Source organism: Megalopta genalis, chromosome 1 (assembly GCF_051020955.1).
Source record: "Megalopta genalis isolate 19385.01 chromosome 1, iyMegGena1_principal, whole genome shotgun sequence".
In the NCBI taxonomy this organism is placed as follows: Eukaryota; Metazoa; Arthropoda; class Insecta; order Hymenoptera; family Halictidae; genus Megalopta; species Megalopta genalis.
The window spans coordinates 27,246,671-27,274,570 of record NC_135013.1 but is presented as its reverse complement, the minus strand read 5'-3'; the positions used below and the strand labels follow the sequence as shown (position 1 = coordinate 27,274,570).

Genomic DNA, 27,900 nt, shown 5'->3' with positions numbered 1-27,900 from the left:
ATTATTCATATCGTAAAGATACATTTATGAGTTATTTATTCAATTTATACGTTACTTACGGCAAATGGTACAATAAAATAATATAATAATATAAACTAATATAAAACAGCTGTTTTTTAGTGCTCCGTAAATCTAGTGTTAATTATTCAATTAAGATATCTTTTACGGCAGTCTTTATAATTTCAGCAATTTTGAAATAAAAAATACAGTCAGTTAATTTTTAATCTCCAAGTCACGGGTCATTTCCACTCCGACAAATTACACTTAGGAAACTTCGCCAAAACATTTTTCACAGCACCGTACGGTGTTTCCAGCGCTGGAACATGTCATCCGCCGGACTTCCTCGTATTTCATCTGCCCGTTGGAGCGTGTTTGGTCGCGAAACTTTCCAACGAGCGACCTGCGCGGAACTCGACTTTTCCGCGAGCCACCTCGAGAGGAACCGTTAACATTGTGGACACTTTCACGAAAACCCTGCTCGCGGGACGAACCGAGTCTCTACCACCCATGATTTCCAAGAATTTTCAGTCGAACGAGCGCGGATCGTCGGAGTACAGTAATTTCTCCTTAATTCGCGCTCGGATTGCGCATAAAAATGGACAATCTGGGAAGAGGAGACACGATTATTCGAGCATTGCGGCTCGTTTTTATAATTGTTGACAATCGGTAACTATAAAAACGAGTCATAAGGTTCCAATAATCGCATCTCCTCTCCGAAATTGCCCATTTTTGTGCGCAAACCGAGCGCGAATTAGGCAGAAATTACTGTACTCCGACGATCCACGCTCGTCGACGCGATTATTCGAGTTTCGCGGCTCGTTTTTATGATTGTTGACAATCGGTAACTATAAAAACGAGTCATAAGGTTCCAATAATCGCGTCTCCTCTTCCCAAATTGTTCATTTTTGTGCGCAAACCGAGCGCGAATTAGGCAGAAATTACTGTACTCCGACGATCCGCGCTCGTCGACGCGATTATTCGAGTCTCGCGGCTCGTTTTTATAATTGTTGACAATCGGTAGCTACAAAAACGAGTTATAAGGTTCCAATAATCGCATCTCCTCTCCGAAATTGTCCATTTTTGTGCGCAATCGGAGCGCGAATTAGGCAGAAATTACTGTACTCCGACGATCCGCGCTCGTCGACGCGATTATACGAGCCTCGCGGCTCGTTTTTATAATTGTTGACAATCGGTAGCTACAAAAAAGAGTCACAAGGTTCCAATAATCGCATCTCCTCTTCCCAAATTGTTCATTTTTGTGCGCAATCGGAGCGCGAATGAGGCAGAAATTACTGTACTTCGACGATCCGCGCTCGTCGACGCGATTATTCGAGCCTCGCGGCTCGTTTTTATGATTGTTGACAATCGGTAACCATAAAAAAGAGTCACGAGGTTCGAATAATCGCGTCTCCTCTTCCCAAATTATCCATTTTTGTGCGCAATCTGAGCGCGAATTTGGGAGAAATTACAGTAAAGGCGAGTGACCATCTCAGAATAAAGCTCTCGAGTACGAAATACAGTACGAAACCGATTCGTTTTATGGAAGTAATTATCTGACAGTGATCCTATTTTATCTCGATACTCCGCATACAGCTGGGCAAGACAAGGGCGGGCGAAAAGGGCCCGACGAGTCCCGCATGTACGAAACTGTAGAGCAACAGTCGAGAGTTTTGCTCTCAAACGGACACTCGTCTCAACTCTCGACGATCGGACGATTAGATTTAATTACTCTATTGCTTTCGGATCGCTCGGCTCTTCGTCCCGAGTAGCGAGACGCTGGACAAGCGGTCCCGATCGGGCCGGTTAAAAATAGTCGCGCGCGGATTCGCTGCTCGCTCGTTCCGACCGGCCCACTTCCCGATAATTTCTTCCATAAATAACCTTCGATCCCAAAGTTTCCGTCTGACCCTGGCGCTAAAAATAACGCCGCGATAACGTCATTGTACGCACGGTGACGTCACGGTATTCGAGCCATTTTTCGAATCGCCTTTTCGCGCGACGCTCCGCGACGAACGGTCCCCGCGATTTTCTGCCAGCTGCTTCGTTACAGCGTCGACGATTTCCGTGGAAGAGTCGGCGGCGATCGCTTTCGCGAAAATCGCCGAGTCGCGACTGTGTCTCCGAAGCTGAATGAACGCGACGCCGCGGCTGTGAATCACATACGCGAAGTCGCAACATTGTGGGCACGTCTGTGGCACGGGAGACGGTCGCGCGCGGCGGGCCAGACGAATTCTACAAAAGGGACAGTCCACGGATGTTAGCGCGGCCGTTTGTCATAGGCGGCGGTATCCTAATTGGAAGCAACCGGCTAATCTTAGCGCGGACGGAGCCCAGAATAGCTCGGGCCCAAGGTGATTTAAGCCGACGGTCCGTCTGCGGCCGAGCTTTAATAGAGACAGTTCGAATTAGGAATGCGTGTTCGAACGGATCCGAGCCGAATAAGCGGCGTCCACTTTGTTCGAGCGGAACCGGTTCGATTCGGTTCGCGCTGCAATGAACACGTTTCTAGATCCTGCTTAGACGAGCGCGTCACGAGCTTCGGACCTAGGATAATCTACGGCTTCAGATACGCTAAGCCCGCGATAATTCACGGTCGCAGCCGAGATAGCGAGGCCTAACCTAGGGCTAGACCGGCTCGACCTTAGGCTAGCTGATCCCTAGGCTTTTCGAATTTAGGGTCGAGATAGCTGTGACCCGGTTTCCATGGACATTTTACTGGAACTGCTCTCTGATCACAGAAGATCTACGTTGAAATTTCCTGTCTGTGTCTAAAGAAATTTTGTATCAGCAAGTCGAGTAAGCGACTGAAGAATTGTCCGTAAAGATTGTCCGAATCAGAAGATGGGGAAAATATATTTCTTCGTTCAACGAGTAGAACATGTTTTTTTATTTATTTTATTTATTTTAGGGAAAACCCTTTGTTAACCACGTATTCTTAAATTCTTGTTATGTTATGTATACAATTAGCTGACAATTTAACCCTGCGGGATCTTCAGTCACAAAATTTGTTACCCCTTGCCATAATTCGATTAGTCTGAATGGTGATGGAGATTTGCAATAGAAAACTGTTAAGCATGAATGTTACGCAATTCTTTTAACATCAAACATTTAACTATTTAAATAGTTAAACATTAAACATTAAACAACATTAACATTAACTAACATGCCGGTCGAAAAATGTCCGGTTTCCCATTTTTAATTTCAAAATCGTTGAACTTATGAAGTTTCTATCGTAGGAAATGATCGAATAAATTGCTTAACCCTTTAATGCAGTTTTTTTTTAAAAAGGCCGGCCAAAAAAAATCAATTTTTTTTAATGTAAAAAAACACAATTTAGAACGTTGTCTTGGCAAGGAAATTACAAAAATACAAAAATAATCAAAATTTGTATTGCAATTTTGGATTTTGATAAATTATTATTATTATTATTATATTTTATTTTACGTTATATTTTAGTAAAATATATATTGAAAAATATACGAATCAGAATCTGAATATGAATACGCTGTCGGAAAGCGGCTCACAAGGAAGAGATAAGTCGTAAGTGATAAGTAGAAAAAGGATATATTTTATACTTGAATAAGTAAGTGTTGTAGCTTACAATCCCATGTAAACGATAAATATCAATAAAACGATTGTTTTTTTTTGCTTTCACATTGTTATTTTCAATTCTCGATTGCATTCGAGTGTGAAAAATGATAGCAACATAAAGTACAACGCCGCTCGAATTATCTCGAGTGTGCACAGTTTGTCCAGTTTAGCACGCTCGAGTTAACACGAGCGCGCACGTTAAGGGGTTAATTCAAGCGATTCGGTAGGTTCGACGAAAATTATGTATTCTCGTCACCAATAGGCAAGCATACAATTAAACATAGGCACACGATGAACACAAATTTGCTTTTTCTTCTACTAAATTCAAAAACTTATGATCATTAGCGAAGACAAGGAGTTCAAGCCAAAAGTTACCCCGAGCAACCGAAAGTTTCGTTGCTCGACGATCCAGGTGGTCGGGATCGAGACCCAGGAAATGGAGATCGTTTTGGAATTGAATTAGAACCGTGTTGGCTCGGATCGGCTGGTCCCGGGGGCCGAGACAAAGAGCGCGGCGGAGGGTCGAACGTGAAGACGATATGCTAATTTTTCGAAGCCCCGAAGCGGGGTGATCGCGTGTTCCCCGACGTCGCGGGTTCGAAAGTTCCGAGATACAGACGGCGAACCACCGAACCAGCCCGTAATTATATTGTCACGCCGCGGGTGTTCAATTTGTCGGCACACATCCGCCTCCCCCGCGTTCGTCAACCAGCTCTCCGGCTGCGCTCCACCTTCGACAACTTCAACACTCCCGGCCTTCGTCACCCTACAACCCCGCTGTTCTCACGCGGGACGAAGCCCTGCAGCGACCGGCGAGAACAACAACAACCGCCGCGAAACAGGTTCGCGAATAAGACTTTCTGCGACTCCAGAACCGCGAGGTCGGACACGCGTATCCTCGATATTGCTTCTCAATGATTTCGACGGGCGACCGTCGTTCGATGAGCGCCGGTTCAGCAAAATGGGAGAGGCTCGACGACGAGGGGCGGGGATCATCTTTACCGGAAGAGTGGAATCTTCGAACCGGTGCAGGGAAACCGAGAAGCTGACGTCGACTGGTCATGTTAATTATCTTTCGAGATCACGAATTGATATGGGTCGGTCCGTGAGATCGTGCGGTTTTAATTTCGATTGAAATTTCCAGCCCGGTAATTGTATAAATAATATAATTGTAGTAGTCGTATAAGTAATATAATTATATATAGCTATATATAGTTATATATATATATATATATATATATATATATAACTATATAATTATATATACAACTATATTATAACTATATATAACTAACCATATTATATATATATAATTATATTACTATATATATAACTATATAATTATATATACAACTATATTATAACTATATATAACTAACCATATTTTATATATATATATATATATATATATATATATATATATATATATAATCGTATAAATAATATAATTGTAATAATTGAATAAATAATGTAATTGTAATAATCGTATAAATAATATAATTGTAATAATTCTAATCTAATTTTCTCGTCCCGCATGAGCAATGACGTGATTAATTTTTCGAAAGCCATGGAATGTCAAGTTTTAACGAGAATGAACACCGCCGACATATTTTGCTGTACAATTAAATCGTAAACGTTCACTTCTGTCAACTTGACACTCCATAATTTTCAAACAATTAACCACTTTATATTCCTCGCCAGTTTCGGAGAAAACCAAAGCGATCGAACGACGTCCAAAAAACACAACTATTAAACAATAATTATTTCGCCGGAAATTCAAATGAAACGACGCTAAATATCAAGCGAGATTGGTCTACGATTCGAAGAAGATTTATCTTCGTCCTTTCCAGTTGGAAGCGGTTGAACATCACGACTCGACTTCTAGATCTTCGCTTCGTTTCCAAGCGACATTTCCAGAAGAAGATTTATCTTCGTCGTTCGCGGTCGGCGATTCGGCGCGAAGAAAAATCGTACGAACCAAACCCGACTGTTTCCACAAGGATAAAAGATCCGTTCGGTATGTGTATATGTATTTGGAAAAGCGTGGTTAACCTCGAGGTAAAAGCCTAACCGTGAAAGCCTAAAAGGCGGGACACGTGGTATAACCGGACAAGCGGATCGCGATCCGCAATCCAGTTTCGCGGGGCGAATCGCAGTGCAAGCGTTCTCTTAGTAGTATCGTTCAAAGTACTTACATAACTAATCATGGGTATGTTGCGGGACTGAGCGACTATGGCTTCGACGTAGCACGAGCCTTCTGGTCCAAAGAAGGCAGCAACCCCGTCGCAGATCATATCGATCATTGCCTTGGTAGCTTCCACGGTCTCTCCCCTCGTGTCGTTCCATCGCATCACCAGCCTTACGTTCGGTAGTATGTTCGGATCATTGTTAATCTGCAACACACAATCGTCGTCGAATTAGAATGCCGTCTCTCGACCGTGATTCATTAACGGTAAACCTACCGAGCCGGTCGAAATCACCGGCTTCGCGTTTTTCTCGCTGAAATTTAAAGTTGCTTTCTCGCCGTTGTCGAGAATGCGTCGCGCGCTTATGAAAAATATAACTTCATTTCGTATTTTGTCCTAACCGGTGGAAATGAGGAATGCTGTACTTTTGAACATTTCATTAAAAAGAACAACTAACTAACTATTTGGTTCTAAATCGCCGATCAACACCGTCGACCGGGAGAACGAGATTTGTTATTTCAGTGAACAAAGGTCGATGAAATGTAGCGAGAAAAAGATTCATGTATCCTGAAACGTCAGAGAATGTGCATGGAAAGTGACGAGAAGTTTTATTAATGTTTTACGTTATAAAATAAATGGAGAAAATCATGCTTATTTCAACGATTTATTTGAGACTCTCCGCTTAAAACACGGTTATATTATACAGGGTATCCCAAAAATGTCTCGTAATCCGAAAGTGGCGGGTTCCTCGGGTCATTCGATGCAACTTTTTCCTTTACAAAAATTTTCTCCGAGGCACCGTTAACGAGATATTAACGAAAAACAGTGGCCAATGAGAGGCGAGCTCAGCTGGCGCGAGGCGATCGAGCCAGTGAGCGGAACTGGGCTTCGTGCGCTGGGCCGCCTCGCGTCAGCCGTACTCGATTCTTATTGGTCACTGTTTTTCGTTCATAACTCGTTAACGGTGCCTCGGAGACAATTTTTGTAAAGGAAGAAGTTACTTCAAATGATCTAACGAACCCGCCATTTCCGGATTACGAGACATTTTTGGGACACGGTTCGCAACGAGAGAAAAAACGCGAGAAAAAAAAGGATCGGAACTTTCCATCGGTGAATTAAAAAAGTCTCTAAATTTCTGGCGATCGGGAGGCCAAAAATTCGCCGCGCGATCATCGACGATTGCTCAACGCGTTACGCGAGGCGTGCCTTTCGTCATCTCGAATTGGAATGACTGGGACACGCGGCTCCGATCCTCGCACGCGAGTCGCAGGACTCTCGCGCACTTGTCTCCCCCCGATTGTTTCCCGAGGCTCGCCCCCCTCGCCCCCTCCTGCTTTAATGGGGATAATTACGTTACCGTAACTCCTAATCATGAATATTCATCGGTGCTCTAACGATGACGGACACTGTAAACGGTCCCGGGCGAGCGCGTGCGCGTACCGCGGGGCCCAGGAGCCCGCGTAGGATGACGAAGCGATGAGGTAACAATTACCGAGCGTAATTGGAACAATGGCTCGCCGATCGGCGGCGATCGGTTTTCGCCGAGAGCGGTGCCCCGATAAATTCGCGCGGCTCGCGGTGACTTTTAGCGGCATTTATTCGCCACCTCGAACACGATCCTCGCTCGTAGGAACGCCGATTAAAGTTCAATTCATAATGTTACCCGTCCTGTTCGCCGGCTACAAGGACCGTTTCTACGACTCTCACGTTTGTATCCGACTGTATGCGAGCCCGCCACGCTCGGTTATTATGCAAATCCGAATTCCAAGGAACAATGCTCAACCCCTCCTCCCTCCCCCCACCCCGATCCTACCGAGTAGCACAACTTCGACAATTTACGTGCTCGGCAATTCAGCGTCGAAAGTGTAACCGTCGATAAATCCGTACACAGCGAGAAAAGTTTCGACGAGTTCGATCTTGTTGTTACAGCAGTTTGGTAATAACGATCGACGATATTTTTCGCATTTTATCGACATTTTGTAAACGGTCGACGCTTTGACGGACATGTCGATATGCTTAAAAGTCTTTTTTTATCGATTTAAAGTATTCTTGCCGATTAAATTAAAGCTGCAAATCGAAGTTATATGGCATTAATTATTTTTTGATATTCTTATCTCTTGAGATACTTAACAAAATTAAGAACTTGCAATGGATTAGTGTAAAAATTAATTTGTAGAAATTGAATTTTATATACAATTCTGACGAAGTGTTAAAACAGCGATTATGATACACTTCTTTAACGGTATAATTATCATATATTTTATTGACAAAATAAATAGAATAAATTATGTCAATAGTATAATTATTATACATATATTTTCTTAATAACAAAATTGGTATAATAAATAGTTATATCATAATAACATATTATGATATAATTTATTATTAAAATAAATAAGATAAATTTTCTTAATAGTACAATTATGATATACTTTATTAATAGCATAAATAGGTATAATAAATATAGTAGTAGTATTTATATAAGTAGTCACATAATAAATAGCTATAATAAATAGTTATATCATAATAACATATTATGATATAATTTATTCATAAAGTAAATAAGATAAATTCTGTTAATAGTACAATTATGATATACTTTATTAATAGCATAAATAGGTATAATAAATATAATAGTAGTAGTTATATAAGTAGTTACATAATAAATAGTTATATCATAATAACATATTATGATATAATATATTAATAAAATAAATAAGATAAATTCTGTTAATAGTACAATTATCATACAATTTATTAATAGCATAAATAGGTATAACAAATATAATAAGTAATTATATAATAAATAGCTATAACAAATAGTTACACCATAATAACATATTGTGATATAATTTATTAATAAAATAAACAGGACAAATTTGGTTAATAACACAATTATGATACATCTGTTAAAAGAATTGCGCCGAAAGTGTTTGCGCGAACAGATTTTCGAGCATCGTTAAATCGATCGACCGTGTTATTCGAGTATCCTAGGATCCCTGAATCGGCGATCGAGGCGATTCGCGACGTTTCCTGTTCGAGGAACACCTCGCGGCTCGCGGCTGGAAGGCAATTAGAGGCATTGCATCTCGGCCGGCCGGTATAAATCCTCCGGCTGCCGGTTTTACAAATGGTCGGTCGGTTACGTCCCGCGGAATGTATCAGTTTTCCCGCGATTTCTAGATCGGATCGGCCGCGAGCGACGGAAAACACCGGCCCGATGGCTTAATTATGCCCCACGCATTGTTCCCGGAATGAATTACACACGCGATGTAATCAATTATCCGGGGAGAGGGGGTAGCGGGGGGTCCGCCGACTTACGTAACGGAGCGCGCGGTTCGCCGCGAACAGCCTGTCGTATGCCGCAGAGGATATCGGGAAAATCGGAGAGGCTGAACGCACGCGAAATTTCGCAACGCGCCGCACCGTCGCCGTCGCCGCGCCGTCGAGCCCGCCGGGAACCGTTAATGCGGTTTCGGGGGAACGCTATAAAAAATCATTGCGCTTCCCGTTGGATGGCTCGCATTCCTGAACCTGCACCTGCTGCTCTTCCTACACGACCGCCGAATTCGCTCGCCGCGGAATGCGAATAATAACACACGTCTGCCGACCGAGGAAGCTGCTCTACTTGGCCGCGTCTCTCGGTTCCGTCGGCGACCGGACCCGCTAAATGAATGGTTTCATGCGCCGTCACTGTTCCGCCGAGATTCCTCCGATCGCAGATGGCTCCTGATGGTATCGCGGCATCGCTCCCGATTGGTCCATCGAGACGTTCGATAAAAGAGAATTCACGAATTCGGTGGAAATCGAGGTTATCAGGCGTCGCGCACGAAATGCTGCATTTTTGTATTAGGTTTCGTCCGAGGCTTTTCTTAGCATTAATTTGATTGTTTTAATCGTGATGACTGGCTTCATGTTACAGTAAATTCTCCCTAATTGACGTTGAGATTGCGTACAAAGTTGATAATTTGGGAATAGGAGATACGATTATTATATTTTATTGTGATATTTTATTATTATATTCTATTATTATTTTGATTATTATATTCTATTATTATATTTTATTATTATATTCTATTATTATATTTTATTATTATATTTTATTATTATATTTTTTATTTTTTTATTATTTTATTTTATTATTATATTTTTATAGTTGTTAATAATCGGTAACTATAAAAACAATCCACAAGGTTCGAATAATCGTATCTCCTCTTCTCAAATTGTCCATTTTTGTGCACAGTCTCAGCGTCAATTAAGTATTAATTAAAATTGTATTAATTAATACTAATATAATACTGTATTATATCGAATTGTAATATAATATTGTATTACATTGTATTGTAATATAATATTGTATTTCGCTTAAAGTCGCTCAAATTACACAGACTCTTTCATCGAATAAATGTCTCAATCTCGACATACGATGCAATCAAAAGTTGTAAAAGATATAAATAAATTCAGGATTGTCGTCGTTACGAGGCAACATAAAGTCGCTCGCTTTTACCGCTCGGTTGGTGCAGTGTCAATTTCTTATTTGCTAAGCTTTCGCCAATCGATAAATTTACAAGACAACACTTCCGAGGAAGAAAGAAGAAAGTTGTACCCGAAACGCTGCATTTTCAGATATGATTTTTTCGTTTAGCATAGAGATCGCAATTCCCGTCTCGGTTCTCGTCTTACACGTTTTTCTTAACAACGAACCTACCGTTTCGACAAAAATAACCGACTTCGTATCTAATTTCGCTTAATGTTGCACGAATTGCTGTTTCACAGGAAACCGAACGAATTTCTTAATCGAGGCGTGCAACGTAATCAAAAGCGAGGAAGATACATATACATACAGGGTGTCCCAACAATATCTCGCAATCCGAAAGTGGCGGGTTCCTCGGGTCATTCGAAGCAACTTTTTCCGTTACAAAAATTTTCTCCGAGTCACCGTTAACGAGTTATTAACGAAAAACAGTGACCAATGAAAGGCGAGCTCGGCTGGCGCGAGGCGACCGAGCCAATGAGCGGAACTGGGCTTCGTGCGCTGGTTGGCTGGGCCGCTTCGCGTCAGCCGTACTCGATTCTTATTGGTCACTGTTTTTCGTTAATAACTCGTTAACGGTGCCTCGGAGAACATTTTTGTAAAGGAAGAAGTTGCTTCAAATGATCCGAAGAACCCGCTATTTCCGAATTACGAGACATTTTCGGGACACTCTGTATAAGTAAATTCAGCCTCGTCATCGTTACGAAGCAACACGTGTACGTAACGTCGGGCAATTTCGGTGCTCGGCAGGCTTCCCGTAAATTGCTCGCTCCCTAAGCTTTCCCTAATTGAAGAATTCGCGGGACGGCCACCGATCTCAGGGGCCGGAGAATCACGGCGGATTGTCAATCGAAAAATTGCAGGCTGCTCAGAATGCAAAGAGAGCATCGGCAACGAGCAGGAATCTCGTTAAGGATTCTGAAGGCACGGCAATTAAACCGCGTGTCTCCTCTGTCCCCGGGTCGCGACGTTACCGGCCATTCATTCCGTACGATTTGTAGAACGATCTCGCGCCGCCGGTCGCACCGATAAAACAATTTCGCCCAACTGTTTCCTATAAATACCCGAGGAGCGCGGTCTCGCCGTCGTCGCCGTTCGCTCTTTAACGACGGCCCCGAGAGAGCACCTAGGCATCCAGGCGTCGCCGTTTAATGCTCCTTTTTCCGCGGAATGCCTAACTGCCTGTTTCCGTCATAAAGTCGCGGGATCCGCGGACAGATCCAGCAGCGGGGAGCCATTACCGGCGATTTTTACTACATTGTTGCAACGCCGACCGCGGCGGGGACCGCTTAATGCCGGCGTAAACCGTGTTACCGGGCGTCTCCGCGAGCCCGCGTCGGGGGGGGAGAAAAAAGGCCGGAACGACCGTATGGTAATCGCGGCTGCGTTCTTTACGACCCGAGATACTAGTATCAATGGCATCGGCCGCGGCCGTTAGGGCGCGTTCGGGAACGCCGATCGTCCGATCCTTTGACCCAGAAACCGGCGACGCGACGTGTTCGGAGACCGTGCGATTTCCGACATGGTCGCGGACGTATCCGAAATAGTTATGTAAATGGTCGTTCCCCGATGCAAACACGATCGGCGGGGCTGCCGCGTTTTGCATGTTCAATTGCGCCGAGGACACCCGGCATTGTTCCGAACCGACGAAACCTGGAAACTCGGCGCGGGAGGGAGAGAAAGGGAGAGAGAAAGCTCGATCGCTCGCGCGCGCGCGCGCACGCTCGCGGTTGTTTCATTCATCCGATCCCGTTGAAAAATACACGACGTCGACAAGCTGATTTCTCCGGAGAGCTGTCTGTCCCCCGCGAGCGACAATGTTACAGAATACGCGCCCGACTACTTGGCGCTGTTGCCACTAGCAAGGTTTCGCCGATCAGCTTATTTTCGAGTAATTGAAGGGCGTCCGGTCGTGGAAGGCTGTTGTGCGCTACCGAACGGGCAACCTTCGGGGACGATCAGACCGTCGCGACGGCCGCCGATTCGTCGAGAAATCGCTCGATCCCACGAGACGGTCAAGGATCTCCGGGCTGGCACGAACGATCGTGGAAATCGGCCGAGTAACGAGCCTCGTCGGAATTTTTACTGATGTTCGATGCGCTTATTGTTCGGGTAACGAGGACTGCGCGACTGATCCTTGCTTCATGACTGAGTTATTCGAGCATACTGTTCTCGAAATCGTTTGACAATTGATTATTGTGCGAGGATATTTTTTAAACAAAATTTAGTAGATCTTTTGGTCTGTGCGAAATACGACGGCTTGTTTCATGTCTTCGATCCATTTCGCTACGACTTTCTTTTTTTAGAGATTATTTATCAGAGAATATTTACGTGGATTAGCAGTTTTCCTTAACACTTCATTAACCGGAAGTTGGTTGTTGCAATCTCTTCGAAAAATTCGCAAGTTAATGTGATTACACGTTTGATTTTCTTCGGATTTTGTTTAAATGCAGTGTTTTGATAGAATATATAATTTAACCCTTTGCACTCGAAGCCATTTTAACTGTAAATCTAAAATAATTTTCTTGAATTATAGTACTTCCATTTTGCACGACGAAGTGCGTTTTACGCTTACAAAACTGAATCTCGTGATTCATACAACAGTTACACTTTCAGTAACATATAAAATGTGAACTTCGATAGTACAAAAATTATCGTAGAATGTGATATGATGATTTTAGTGGTGCCTCTGAGTCATCACTCGACTGCAAAGGGTTAATAAAGTACATCAAAGTCTATATACTTACTATATACTAGTTAGCTGTTTTTGACGAGTATTCTCGTCACGAAGAAATGTCAACATTTCGCGTCAATAATCTCCTTAAAAGAACGAAACATTTTTCGGTTCTTGTACGTCTTTATTTATTTTATTTTCTAGATAAAATCAAATCCTGTTTCAATTTAGAAGAAACGAATATTTCAGAAACAGCGATTATCTGATTCTTTTTAAAATTTTAACTCTGCATCGAGTCATTCTAAACGATTTTTTAAAAGAATGTACTGTATTTCTTTCTTTCGAGATTCTATAACAAATGGTAAATTAATTGAAAAACAAAAATAATTAAAATAAACTTTCGTACATATTCAGTAAATAAATAAAGCGTAACCGACTACGCTGCGCACTTCCGCTCGAATCCACGTAAAAATCGGTAGAGGCCGCGATTTCTTTCTTTCGAGATTCTATAATAAATAGTAAAATAATTAAAAAACAGAAATAATTAAAATAAACTTCCGTACATATTCGATAAATAAATAAAGCGTAACCGACTACGCCGCGCACTTTCCGCATCCGCTCGAATCCCCGTAAAAATCGGTAGAGGCCGCGATTTCTTTCTTTCAAGATTCTACAACAAATGGTAAAATAATTAAAAAACAGAAATAATTAAAATAAACTTTCGTACATATTCGATAAATAAATAAAGCATAACCGACTACGCTGCGCACTTCCGCTCGAATCCACGTAAAAATCGGTAGAGGCCGCGATTTCTTTCTTTCGAGATTCTATAATAAATAGTAAAATAATTAAAATAAACTTTCGTACATATTCGATAAATAAATAAAGCGTAACCGACTACGCCGCGCACTTTCCGCATCCGCTCGAATCCCCGTAAAAATCGGTAGAGGCCGCGTTGCAACGCTTTCGCCGCGAGACACCGACGAAATGAATGTCCGTCCGATTTTTACGCGGCCGCGGTAGATAACGAGAACAGGAATTTGCATAAAAGAAACGGCAGAGCACCATCTCGGCGTTCGTCGTCGCGCGGGACGTTTATCGATTCAGCGGTAAACGCGTTGATCGCGGCTAATTGCCGGAGATCAATGCCGTCACATTGTACGATTAACGAATATCGCCCCCGGGGGCCAGTTTACGTCGTGGGAGTGCGTCATAGCGAATTCCACGGCAGATTTTTCCGGGCAAGCTCGGTCGCAAATATGTCCGAGCAGCGAGCCGAGCAAGGTGCACCTGCGGTATTGAATCGAGCCGGGGACAGGTACGCATTAGGGCCCGGTCCACGTGTCCCGCGCGCTAGACAAGCCGAGAGCCGGCATGCGAGTGATACCGTTTGAAAAAAACCTCCCGATGGAAATTAATGGAACTGTTCTCTCCCGTCGAATACCTCGGAATGCGAAAGCTAATTTGTTTCTGGGCAGCCGGGGTCCGCGCGAGCGTCCGCGGGAAAGCGAACCGCGCTGGAACGAGAGGAATGCTGTGTTAATGTTCCAGGCAATTAGAGGATTCTGCGGGGATGCTCCGAATATCAGCGTTAAAAGTAATATCGCGCGGTTCGATGCGAGCTCGCGGTGACGCGTTGATACGTTCGGCCCGCGTTCGCGGTTTCCCCATTCGACGCGGATACGCGTCCGAATGATTTTCACGCGGAACTACCGAGCCTTAAATGCAACTGACGTATAACGATGACAGGATTTGATTTATTTCAGGGTCGAGCAGCGATCGATTATTTTACGACTACTTCTGTAATTGATTGCGAGAACTAATCATGATAATAATAATAATAATAATAATAATAATAATAACAACTTTATTCAACAATGGGATAAACTTGCACAAAAACTTAAAACTGAAAGAAAGTACCAAAATAATGAAAAGAAAAGATAAACTTAGATATATAAGAACTTGGAAGAAGAAAACTTTTGTTTTTATGTGATTTAATCAATTAAATCTAATTACTAAAAACTAATTATATATCATGATTACATTTGGTAATCTGTAAATAATCTAAATAAATTAATCCAAATAAAAAGAGTCTTCTATCGAGATATTAATTACAAGCAGATTTTCTAAACATCATTTGTTGAACTCATAGAACAAGTTTATCAAACAATAATTGATCAATTTAAGCGAAATATCTTTTTTAAATCAAAGAAAATAGACTTTTCCAGTGAATCTTAAGTAAAAAATATTGATTTTTTTAAGTCAGACAATTCGGAATGATTGCAGGAAGATACGAACTGATTTTTCGTTGCGTGAACAATTAAATAATTTGTTTGCAATTTAAGGGGAAGATAAAGGAGAGCTTAACAATGTCAATATGGCGACGTCTGTTGTGAAATTGTTGACAAGTGAACTGTGACGTTGAGTAAAAAGATTGTATTCTTATTTACTCAACGAGCGCGGTTATTAGAATAGTAGGCGGCAATTTATGTGGATTAGGGTACCTCGTATAGTTCAATGACCTTGGTATGCGTTACAAGGGTCAATGTCCTCAGGAAGTTTGCTTGTATTGCACCGGCCGACAATGCAAAACACAGTGCAAAAGTTTAACACAAATGTTGCACGGATTTAACTTCGATTCTGCGAATAAATAAAAATTCGACCTTGGTCAACGCTCGAATGGCGAGGCCGAAACTGTTTGAAACCAGATTATAAATATTGTTAAATGATTATCTAGCTTCTAACAATTAATTGAAGCTTCAACACGCTTCGTTAAGGTCATTAAAAAAAATTAACGCGTCTAGAAGGAGTGCCTCGAAAAATGCGTAGATGAAAATTAATCTTAACTATACCGAGATCAGTTACATTTTCGTCACAATGATTCAGCGTTCGGTTGTTAACCCTTTGCACTCGAATGGCGACCTCAAGGCACCACAAAAAAAAATCGTTACATCACGTTGCAAGATAATTTTTATACTAACAAAGTTCGGATTTCAAAAATTATTAAAAGTGTAACACTGTTGTACGAGTCACAAGATCCAATCTCATTTGCATAAACTGCAGTTTGTTACATAAAACGGAAATACTACAAGTCAGAAGAATTATTTTGAATTTACAGTTAAAATGGCTTCGAGCGCAAAGGGTTAATTGTAGCCTGAAATTTTCCTCATCATCTTTTACCTTTGTTACTATACTTATCCACCCTACCATAGTCTCTCCAAAATGACGACGTTCGAGTGTTTGGATCAAAGAAGGCAACCACTACGATCCCCTATTTTTTGTCCGTTCTATTAACACGTTCCGTGCCGAGCTTTTTTTACTCGAATCTTCACACTTTGATATTTTACTAAAACTTGATGTATTACGTGCAATTATTAATTCTCGTACACATAACAACGTAACAAAAACTTATCAACGCCCATTCTTGCGGTGGAAATTGATTCTTCGGTTCTAAATTTCTTGTAAACAATTTGTTCAGTTCACTAAGTAAACATGCAAGCGTGTACCATGGATGGTACACGTGGCACGGAACGTGTTAAAATACTGTCTATTACCGTAAAAGCATAATTTTTTACGATTTTCAACCGCGCCTGCAACTTTTCTACTCAAAATCGGCCGATTTTCCGCGCAACAGATGATGCCGGGAACATGCTCGCAATCTAGATTCGTGACGCAATGAATGTTCCGAGCAACGTAATAACCGCCGTAGGCAGATCGGTAGCCGGTGATTCCCCTAATTAGCCGGAACGTGACGCTATTCAAATATTGAAAAACCGCGGCGGCACGCAACGAGATTCTCGAGACCGTGCTCGAGAGCCGAATACATACATTAGACGCGGCTGGTCCCCGAGGCTTCCCGATCATGGAAAAACTTTCACCGGCGCGCTAAAAATACAGGCCGCATTATTTGCTCGTTATAAGTCGGCCACGCCGGGGCAGACACGAAATATAAAAGTGTCGCCGTGACGGGAACAAGCGAAAATAGCCGCGCGCACGTTCGGTTTCCGTTCGATGTAAAAATACGGTTCTGCGTAGCGATCCCGCGAGCCGCGAGTCGCGACGCTCGCGGGTTCGTGCACGTGAACCGAGAGCTTTATCGCGAGAACGTGAGAGAAAAAGGGAGAGAAAGAGAGAGGGGAGAGAGAGGAGAGAAAGAGAGAAAGAAACGATACGGGGAAGCCAACATATATTGCTATATATATATAGCAATCGCGATGCTTACTCCCGCGTGGCGTATCGAAGCAGCTCGTTTCCTGCATCCTTCGATTCGCCGAAACGTCGCTGAAAAAATGTTTCATCAAGATATCGAACGGTCAGCGACCGATTCGATTCGAGTCCGACTTCAACCCCTCGGTCCGAGCTCCTTCCGTTCACGCGGAGCGAAGATCGCTGCACCCCGCACCAGAGCATATCGATAGTCGGCCCTATCGATATTTACAAAACTAGTTTATATAAATAGTTTAGTTTTTTTAATATTTTTTTTCAATAGTTTACTGAAACTATCGGGATAGTAGTATCGATAGTTATCTATTTTTAGAAGTACCATGTGAAATACATAATATCATATATAATATAAAGTCTCAGAGACACAAAAATTTGGAAACACCAAATACAATAATGTCTTCCTAATTGACGCTCGGATTGTCCATAAAAATGGACAATTTTGGAAGAGGAGATACGATTATTCGAGTCTTGCAGCTCGTTCTTATAATTGTTGGCAAAATCGGTAACCATAAAAACGAGTTGCAAGGCTCGAATAATGGTATCTCCTCTTCTCAAATTGTGCATTTTTGTGTGCAATCTGAGCGTCAATTAGGGAGACATTACTGCAGTTTGAAAAATATATAAGTTTCATATTATATGATTTTCGCGGTATAATAAAAATGCAAGATTAAAATACGATATAATAAAAACACACTAATGGAAAGCAATATAATAAAAATAACAGCAATAGACTTCTCAAGTGACGACGACAACCGCTGGTTTTTATTTTAAAAAATGAGGCTGTCGCAATTTTTTCGCTTCAGCCTTGACCGCCTGTCGGATATTATTAATCCTGCTTTGCTAAATATTCTTTCCTACTCTACTCAAGACATCGGTACGCAAAAATATTTTTTGCACAACTCTGGCAAAGGCCGTAAGATATTTTCAATCTCGTACAAACAGTGGATATATTTAAATAAATATATCTTTACCACATAATCCAGATAATTTATTGATTCTCTGTCATTCAAAGTAAGCCATGTTTTCGTTCTCTTGTTATAAAAATGAACGTTCACCCGTATATTTAAATATATCAAATTACATGGAACAGAAACGTAGAAAATTTCATTTATAAATTGCCTTCGAATATATTGGCTACCCCGATCGATACTATCGACGGCAAGAAAAACTAGTCGATAGTTTTTGATAGTTCTCGATAATTTTCGCTAACGAAAGACACCGACAATTATCGATAGTCCTCCATCTCTAGGCCGCAGGCGTTCGGCGCGAAAGCTCCGCGCGGGGCGTGGATGGAACCAGATCGATTCAGCGAGAAAGAAGGCAAAAAGGTGAAGAGGTCCCAGGGGAGGATTCGGCTGGTCCCGGCGGGACGCGATCGGCCGGCAGAGATACCGGCAACCCCGAATAATTATCGGCGTAACCGCAATCCATCTTTGACGTAACTTGTTATTTCCAAGTAGAACCGGATACGCGGGGCGCGATACGATCGGGCCGGTTATTTCGACGATTCCCAGAGGTTTCTCGGGCCCCGGACGGCTCGGCGGGCCCTTTCCCTGTACGCGCTTACGGTTGCAGGTTGCAAAAGAGTGCGGAGGCAGGTTTGGGAGAAAAAGGGAGAAGAAACGGGGCGTAGAGGGAGGAGGAGGAGGAGGAGGAGGAGGAGGAGGAGGAGGAGGCGTAGAGCAGAGCAGCGAAGAGGAGCGAAGCGGAGAGGAGAGGAGAGGAGAGGAGCGAGGAGAGAGAAGCGGAGTAAGGAGAAAAGAAAAGAGAAGGACGACGAGGTTGGAGGGCTGGCGATGCCAGCAAGGGGGACCCGAGGGAGGGGAAGGTTTCTCGATCGCGAGCGAATTCTTCTCACGGTTGCGAGAGCGCAGTTTCGTCGGCGGACGCGTGGGCGGACCGGCGAATAATGCCGGTCTTGTATTTTTAAACCCTCGCACGAATCGGCATCTCCCCGGAGATGCCGGGTCACTCTGCACGTTGCAGCTCCCGCTGCAGCGCGCACCTTTCTCTTTTTCTTCCTGTTATTCGGGCCGAAGAGAGGCCTCGCCACGCCGCGCCGCGCCGCGCCGCACCGCGCCGAGCAGAGCCGCGCCGAACGGCTCTCGGCTCGGTGCCGCGCCAGCGAAAACGATCTCACGGTCCCCGCGGCCGCTTGGGCCCGCTTGCGCCCGCGTTAGCCCGATCCTCGAATGAATTATCGAGCCTTCCAGAGCGTGGAACGCCGCGCCGGTGACCGCCCGGAGGAAAAAACCCGAGACAGGGGTCCCGCGCGATATTACCGGCGTTACTTTTCGGTAAGCCGGGGATACGCCGTGGGAACCGGGGACCGGCTACCGCAATTAGGACCCTCTCCGGCCAGTGCTCCTCGACCAAACCGATTTCCTCCGCTTCCCTGTTGCTCTTTTAGCCGAAGCGACCGCCGTACGTACATATATACGTACATATCCCTGTCGCGGGCCCGAATATTTGCTACATCCGTGTCTTCTACCCTCCGCCCCCTCCGCCACTCTCTTTCTCTCTCTCTCTCTCTCTCTCTCTCTCTCTCTCTATCTTTCTCTCTTTCCCACTCCTTTTTTCTTTTTCTTCTCCCCTCTCTCTCTCTCTCTCTCACTCCCTTTTTCTCTTTCTTCTCCTCTCTCTCTCACTCCTTTTTCCTCTTTCTACTTTTCTCTCTTCTTCTCTCTTTCTCTCGCTGCTTCTCGTCTCATTCTCTCGGTCCGCGTTATCGGTGATACTCGCTTATTTACGTTCGCGGGGAACATAGCGGACGCTCGAATTGCGGACGGAGCGCACGGCAACAGGTGGGAGGTAATTTAACCCTTTCGGTGCGCGATAAAGTGAGAGAACGCAGCCTGCCTTTTACTCGCGGGCTAATCCATTGGTGTCGGGACAGAGTTAGACTTGTACCTTGCAGGACGTCCGGAAGTCTTTTCGTAACTCATTTGCATCCGCATCTGCGAAATGTAGTAAGTAAATTCTCTGCAATTGTCCCTCAGCTTGTAAACAGAAATGGGCCATTTGGGGAGAGGAGATACGACTATGCGAGCCTCGCGCGGCTCGGTTTTATAAAAATATAATTTTATAAAATTTTATAGAAATCTAGTAGTACTATAAAAAAGAGTCGCGTGGGGTCGTATAATCGTATCTCCTCTTTTCAGATTGTCCACTTCAGATTGTTTACAAGCTGAGGGACAATTGGAGAGATTTACTGTACTCCGATGTGTCAACAACGTATCATCGATTGCGGAATAGTCCGCATGTTGTGCACTTGTTTATAACTTTGGTCTGATACAGTTCCTTCGACTCTGATTACGAGAAATGTTTTCTGCATCGACTAAAAGATTCCGCGTTTCCGACTAACTTTCGCTATCTCTTTAAGTGCTTAATTGGTACGAGCGAGAGCCACGTTCTTTAATCCGTGGTCTCTATGAAAGCTTCGATCTCCCATAATTTACATCTGTATAGCACAATCATACAATTTATAACACGAATATAATATAAATCCATTTCTTCCACTATAATTTCTCATTTTAGTAAACGCTTCAAGGTTTAACCCTTTCTATTCGAGCGACGGTTCACAAAATTCGATTATCAAATTCACAAATTCAATTATCTTTAAAAAACTGTCATACGAATCGCAAGACTCAATTCCATATTCCTAAAATATTCTAAAAGTCACACAGCATGAAAATACCATGAGTCAGAAGAACAATTTCGCGTTTAGATTCAAGACGGCTTCTAGAGCAAAGGGTTAAAACCCCCTCTTCCTGCGTTCCACAGAAATTCATATATTACAAACGCATAAAATTCGTCAGTCTACAGGGTGTCCCAAAAATGTCTCGCAATCCGAAAATGGCGGGTTCCTCGGATCATTTGAAGCAACTTCTTCCTTTACAAAAATTTTCTCCGAGGCACCGTTAACAAGTTATTAACGAAAAACAGTGACCAATAAGAATCGAGTACGGCTGACGCGAGGCGGCCCAGCCAAGCAGCACACGAAGCCCAGTTCCGCTCAGTGGCTCGGTCGCCTCGCGCCAGCCGAGCTCGCCTCTCATTGGTCACTGTTTTTCGCTAATAACTCGTTAACGGTGCCTCGGAGAAAATGTTTGCAAAGGAAAAAGTTGCTTCAAATGACCCGAGGAACCCGCCACTTTTGGATTGCGAGACATTTTTGGGACACCCTTAGTTCCATAAAATCGGCCGACAAGAGAACTCACCTCGTCAAGGGCCATGGAGAAGGCGCCGGATATGGCGAGACCCTGGCGGTCCTTGAGGCCGCCCTTGATCGCCGTGAGGTATCCAATGGTGAGGTTCTGATGTTTCCTTAGCTGGGTGCCCGACTTCGGGTAGGTCTCTCTGGAGAGCGCCTGCTGTCCGGCCCCGGGTGACCCTGGCGGTTCGGCCAGGCCCAGGACCAGAGGGCTGCTGGCCAGCAGCAGCAACACCAGCAGGGCCCGCGAGCTGCTGCCGTGCGGCCGCGGGTGCACCGGTTGCTGTTGGTCTTGCCGGTGCCGTCGGTTGCGTTCCTGATGGGGTTCCTGGCGACGGGGAGGCCTGCGGCGGCTCGGCTGTACTGGCGGGCCGGGGCGCATGGCCGCCGCCGCCACCGGTCAGCACCGCCTCCCTCCCGTTCACCTGAAATTCAAAATCTCTCTCACGATCTTGCACAAATCATTGGCGACGACTATTCGACGAGAATTTACAGAAAATCTACGTCGGATAAGGCTCACGCGTCCGACGTGAGATTTTCTGGTCGTTGCACACTGCCGAAATGCACACTGTTTTAAGGGCGTTTCTAGTTAGGGTTGTTCTAGTGGAGTTATGCTAGCTGCTGCTCCCTCTGGAGCTTCGATGGAAGGTCTTTTTACTGCTATTTTATTTTATTTTCTTATTTTATTCAGTTGAGATTAAAATTGTTTTCATTTGTGTTGTGAAAGGGGTGTCCAAAGGAATTTTGGCTAACGATGAATGCAAGATTGACGCTGTTTTGCATGGATTATTTTAAAATATCTTGATGGTGTGTTCTAGTGTCAATCTTTGAAAAAATCGACTATTTTCGCATTTTTTTAAAGAAAACAGATTAAAAAATACGGCTTCTGTCTGAATTTCTAAAATTAAGAAAGGTTGAGGGGGTGAGATGAGGGGGACATCCTGCACGTAATGATCATTGGTTAAACTGGACAAAACTTTAAGTCAGTAAATGGCGCATCATTTATTGTAACACAGTATGTCTCTATACGGAGTCAAAAATACGCGCATCCAGAATATTAAAAATCACGGCTTCAGAATATATTTTTTTAAAACTGTATCACTTTTATATTAAGCTATAGTGTTTTAAAATTCGCACAAAATTGAAAACATGTCTTAAAATCTTTATAAAACTTTATTCAAAAATCGGAACAGAAATTCAAACATGCTCCTTAACACTAGATTTACGGAACTCGTCAAAACGACGGGACACTAATTGTTTAATTTACGATTATTCACATCGTAAAGACACATTTATTAGTTATTTACTCAATTTACACTTACGCCAAATGTTCCAATAACACTTGATAAAAATCAGGATAAATGTCTTATTGTTACCTTTATAAACTAATATAAAACAGCTGTTTGTTTCGTGCTTCGTAAATCTAGTGTTAATATCATTTGCTTACTCCTGTGACAAATTTAACCCAGTTACGCCTCTAATGAGTTAAACCCGTTTCTCTCGAAAGTGCGTTTAACAAAACGATGACCACGATGTCACAAAATTTGCTGAACCGAACGCCTTCGAAATTTCGGCATCGATTCAGTATAACTCAGATTCAGAGACCCGGTCGTACCCGAAGCCGCGGGGAACGCGTTTCGCCCTAGCGAAGGCTCAAGTACTCACCTACCGCGAGAGCTCGATTACTGTGTCAATACAGTCTGCGGGGTACGCTTTTATTCGGCGCTCGTGTGCCAACACGCGCGTCGCACTCGATACAGAGACCCGCACTTCGTCCGCGTACTTTTACCGACTTATCTCTCCGTATTTTTGCCGATTCTGAAGAGCCATCGCGTAGATACAAGTGCTTGACTTAGAAGTGCCGGTTCCGACGCTATCTTCCTGGCTGAACGCACTTATCATCGGGCGGCACTTACACGGCTGAGTCATCGCATGTGCCATCTGCGCGAGTCTAATAATAAACTGATTGTAGTACCCCTAAAACGATAGAACTGGCGAGCTCGGACGGCCGCCGACGTTTCTTCCCGTCGATCCAGATTTTCCGCGCGCAGCGGATCACCGCGCCGGAGGAGGATCGAGCGATCGTTCTCCCGCGCGCTCTCGATCCCTCCGTATCGTATTTATCGCGATCGAATCGCCGCCGCGACCTTCGTTCCGCGCGCGAAAACTGAGTCAAGCCGGCTAGGCGAAAGAATCCGTCGCGCGTGTTCCAGCCATTATCTCGCCGATCGGGTATCGATGATGTCCAGGAAGTCTTGCGTCAGAGCACAGTCATCCGCGGGAACGGCTAAGAATAAAACCAGCCCGGTCTGATCTAATTCATTTACACCGGGCGCGTTTCTTCGTCAACCGAGAACACCTTCGTGCACGCGGAATCGCGGCGCGGCTACGATTCGCGGAAACGATCACCTTCGCGGGGAAACAATATCGACGAGGAAGCGCGCGCCGCGTAAATCACGATCCAGCTGCGATCGCCCGGGGAACAAACGTTTCCGGAAACAGGACGGTCCGGCGACATTGTGCAATCGTTGCAAACGAGCCGATGCTTAATCGATCTTGCAGTTTTTGCTTCCTCGCCGTTCGGACGCTGCGCGGTGGATTGCTTTGCTCTTTAACACTGGAACTATTAAGCTAGGCGAAATGATTGGTTTTTATTATTCTTTTTATGATTCTTGGTACGGTAAATTCTACCTAATTGACGCTCAGCTTGAAACAAAATTCCCAAATTGTTCATTTTTTGTATAATTTACTGTATTGTTAAGACGTTTCTGTGAGCAATTTTTAGATATACGGTAAATTCTCTCCAATTGTCGATCGGCTTGGAAATGAAATTGTCCATTTTTTGTATAATTTACTGTATTATTAAGACGTTTCTGTGAGCAATTTTTAGATATAGGGTAAATTCTCTCCAATTGCCGATCGGCTTGGAAATGAAATTATCCAGTTTTGTATAATTTATTGTATTGTTAAGACGTTTTTGTGAGCAATTTTTAGATATACCGTAAATTCTCTCCAATTGTCGATCGGCTTGGAAATGAAATTGTCCATTTTTTGTATAATTTACTGTATTATTAAGACGTTTCTGTGAGCAATTTTTAGATATATCGTAAATTCTCTCCAATTGCCGATCGGCTTGGAAATGAAATTATCCAGTTTTGTATAATTTATTGTATTGTTAAGACGTTTCTGTGAGCAATTTTTAGATATACCGTAAATTCTCTCCAATTGTCGATCGGCTTGGAAATGAAATTGTCCATTTTTTGTATAATTTACTGTATTATTAAGACGTTTCTGTGAGCAATTTTTAGATATACGGTAAATTCTCTTCAATTGTCGATCGGCTTGGAAATGAAAATGGCCATTTGGGGAGAGGAGATGCGATTATTCGAGCCTCGCGGCTCGTTTTTTGTAGTCGGCGATTGTCGATAATGATAGAAACGAGCCGCGAGGCTCGAACAATCGCATCTTGTCTTCAATAATTGTCCATCTTGGCTGAGCGACAATTCGAGAAAATTTACTGTACTTTTTTTTATCGAAGCATATATTATAATAGAAATCGCTCAAGCGTTTTGGGTTCGGTAGTTCTAGTGTTAATTGCTTCGCGTGGTCTTGTGCAACTATAAATTCTCATTAATTGACGCTCAAATGGACAATTGGGGAAGAGGAGCCTCGCGGCTCTTTTTTATAATTTTTGACAATCGCTAATAATCTAAAATAATACAAAAATAATGTATAATCGTATCTTCTCTTCCCAAATTCTCCATTTTTGTGTACAATCTAAGCGTCGATTAGGGAGAATTTACTGTATTTTGCTCTCCGTTCTCGTACCGTTTGGTCCCAAAGAACGGTTCCTACTAGTGACAGCCCTGTAGTTGCGATTACAAATTACCGTAGTTACGTTTTTACTAGTTTCTGTTGTTTACCGTAATCGTTGTTGTCACTGCGTAACCACTTCTACTACAACGACGAAGATTTCATACACAATTTACAAAATATGAATGTTATTCAATTTTTCTAAATTGAGACAAAATTTGATATTTCTGCTATCGAGGTCTAAAAATGAAAGTAAATTGAGACATACGAGAAATAAAAATTGTCTCGTCGTATCGGGAATGTTATTAAGGTGATTTGAAAGTGCTAATCGATATAAGATCGAGATCAAGGTCGTAGTGCAAGGAGTTCATTAGTCGCTAATAATTTGTTTAAGACATTTACTTTCCACCCGCGATTCTAAAATTTCATGTATTTATTATGTATTTATGATGTATGAACGAAGGAATATTTGCATCATCTGTGTGTCCAATGTTCCAAAATCTAACAAAATCAGATCTCGCACTGCACTTTTGCACAGTTGCACTAATTGCAACTGTCTAAACAGCGGACTTTATGCACTTATTAGTGTCTTATTTCTTCTTGTCGTTTCAATCAGTTGCAATTTTCGACAAAAATTTCTTATCCAAGCTCGATTATAAAAAAAGCTGTTCCATTTTAAAATAACTGTGTACGAGAGATCGTACTGCAAGAAGTTAATTAGTCGCTAATAATTTGTTACGTTTCCATAGAAGCTCGTCATACAGACATTTACTTTCTACCCGCGATTCTAAAATTTCATATATTTATTATGTATTTATGGCGAATGGACGAAGGAATATTTGCATCATCTGTGTCCAATGTTCCAAAATCTAACAAAATCAGATCTCGCACTGCAATTTTGCACAGTTGCTATTAGACAGCAGACTTTATGCACTTATTACTATCTTATTTCTCCTTGTCGTTTCAATTAATTACAATTTTCGACAAAAATTTCTTATCCATTGTTCGGTAAACCAGTCCCTCTAACGTCTAAAAAAGATTTGGATCGCCAGGCCCGCTTATAAAAAAAAGCTGTTCCATTTTAAAAAGCGTTCGAATATTTTCATGGCTCGCTGTACGCGTCTGCAACAAAAACACCGAATAACGAGAAACGAAAGAACCGACGCCGGCGAGCAACGGAATCCCGGCGTGGCCGTATGTCGGTTTGAGAACCCCTGGACCATAAAACGCGACGAGATTGTCGCGTTATTAATACGCGGGTAGAGGCGGCGCGGTGCGGCTCGCGAGACAGACCAACAATGCCCGATGAAATTTCGCAACGCCGCGGCCGATCCCGGGAAAAATAACGCAGTCGTCTCACGACGCGGAACGATTCCGCGTTCAGGCCCCGAGAAACGCGGCGGCAACACGTGGGGCCGGGGACACACCTGTTGCGGTTACGTAACCGAGACCTGCGGAGCTCCGTAGGCGACTCCGCGAGCGCGGCTAGGCCTATAACGACCCGGAGCAACAATAAAGACGTCTTCCCCGCTTGATGCATGGTGTCATTCACCAGCCGTGGACGCGGAACTTTCGACTCGTCATCCCCCTCGCACCCCACCGACGCTGTGCGGTTTAATTATGGATGTCGGGTGAAAGTCACCGGGACGCGAGGACGTCTTCCGCGACGTCGCGACGCTTTGCGCCCATTCGAAACGTTCAACTCGCATCGATTTTTTGATCGCCGAATGCGATACAAATTTCGGGAGCTGTTGCAAAAGAGTTTGTCTGTGATTGTTCTTTTCAATCTATTTAATAACAAAATTTAAAAAAAAAGTCTAGTAGACTAGTCCCTCCATCTACGAAAATTTCAAGTCATTTAGTTTAGTTTCAAAATAGTTACTACGTTTTAAAAGGTATACGAACACTTTAATATGTTTTAAAATTAAATAATATTTAATATTAAATAATATTAAATATTCTTCAAGTTATTAATACAATGTTAGTATGCACAGCAACGTGCATGCTGCCTAATAATCCTAATAGGAGTTTTATAGCATAATAAATAAAAAGTGGGAATAACATTTTCTAAATTGGTCTAAATGACCTGAATTTTTTAACACATTAGATCGACTAATTTTCTTGCGAATAAATATATACTAACAATTTTGTTACATTGCAATTGCCTGGGATGATAACAAAATTAGAAGATAACGTTTTCTCAGCTTTTCGACCCGCATCGATTTTTTGATCGCCGAATGCGATACAAATTTCGGGAGCTGTTGCAAAAGAGTTTGTAAATTGTGTTGCTAGCACTGCTGACACGCGTTTTTTAAATTTTCGTTATAGGCTTAGATAATAAAGTTAAGGAACGAGGGTTTTTAATTGTTTCTTTTCAATCTATTTTTAATAACAAAATTTAAAAAAAAAGTCTAGTAGACTAGTCCCTCCATCTACGAAAATTTCAAGTCATTTAGTTTAGTTCCAAAATAGTTACTACGTTTTAAAAGGTATACGAATATACCTTTAATATGTTTTAAAATTAAATAATATTTAATATTAAATAATATTAAATATTCTTCAAGTTATTAATACAATGTTAGTATGCACAGCAACGTGCATGCTGTCTAATAATCCCAATAGGAGTTTTATAGCATAATAAAAAAGAAGTGGGAATAACATTTTC

At 42.8% G+C, this 27,900-nt stretch overlaps 1 protein-coding gene across 1 annotated transcript in view; it reads right to left on the bottom strand.

Moving 5' to 3' along the window:
- Positions 1-27,900, bottom strand: part of LOC117220453 (receptor-type guanylate cyclase Gyc76C) — a 139,451-nt gene that overhangs the window by 55,255 nt on the left and 56,296 nt on the right. The window contains exons 3-4 of the mRNA XM_076524763.1: positions 21,430-21,847; positions 5,787-5,984 (exon numbers count right to left, since the gene is read on the bottom strand). Of these exons, the coding sequence (XP_076380878.1) occupies positions 5,787-5,984; positions 21,430-21,804 (573 nt within the window). The 5' untranslated portion in view covers positions 21,805-21,847. The remainder of the gene's footprint in view (positions 1-5,786; positions 5,985-21,429; positions 21,848-27,900) is intronic.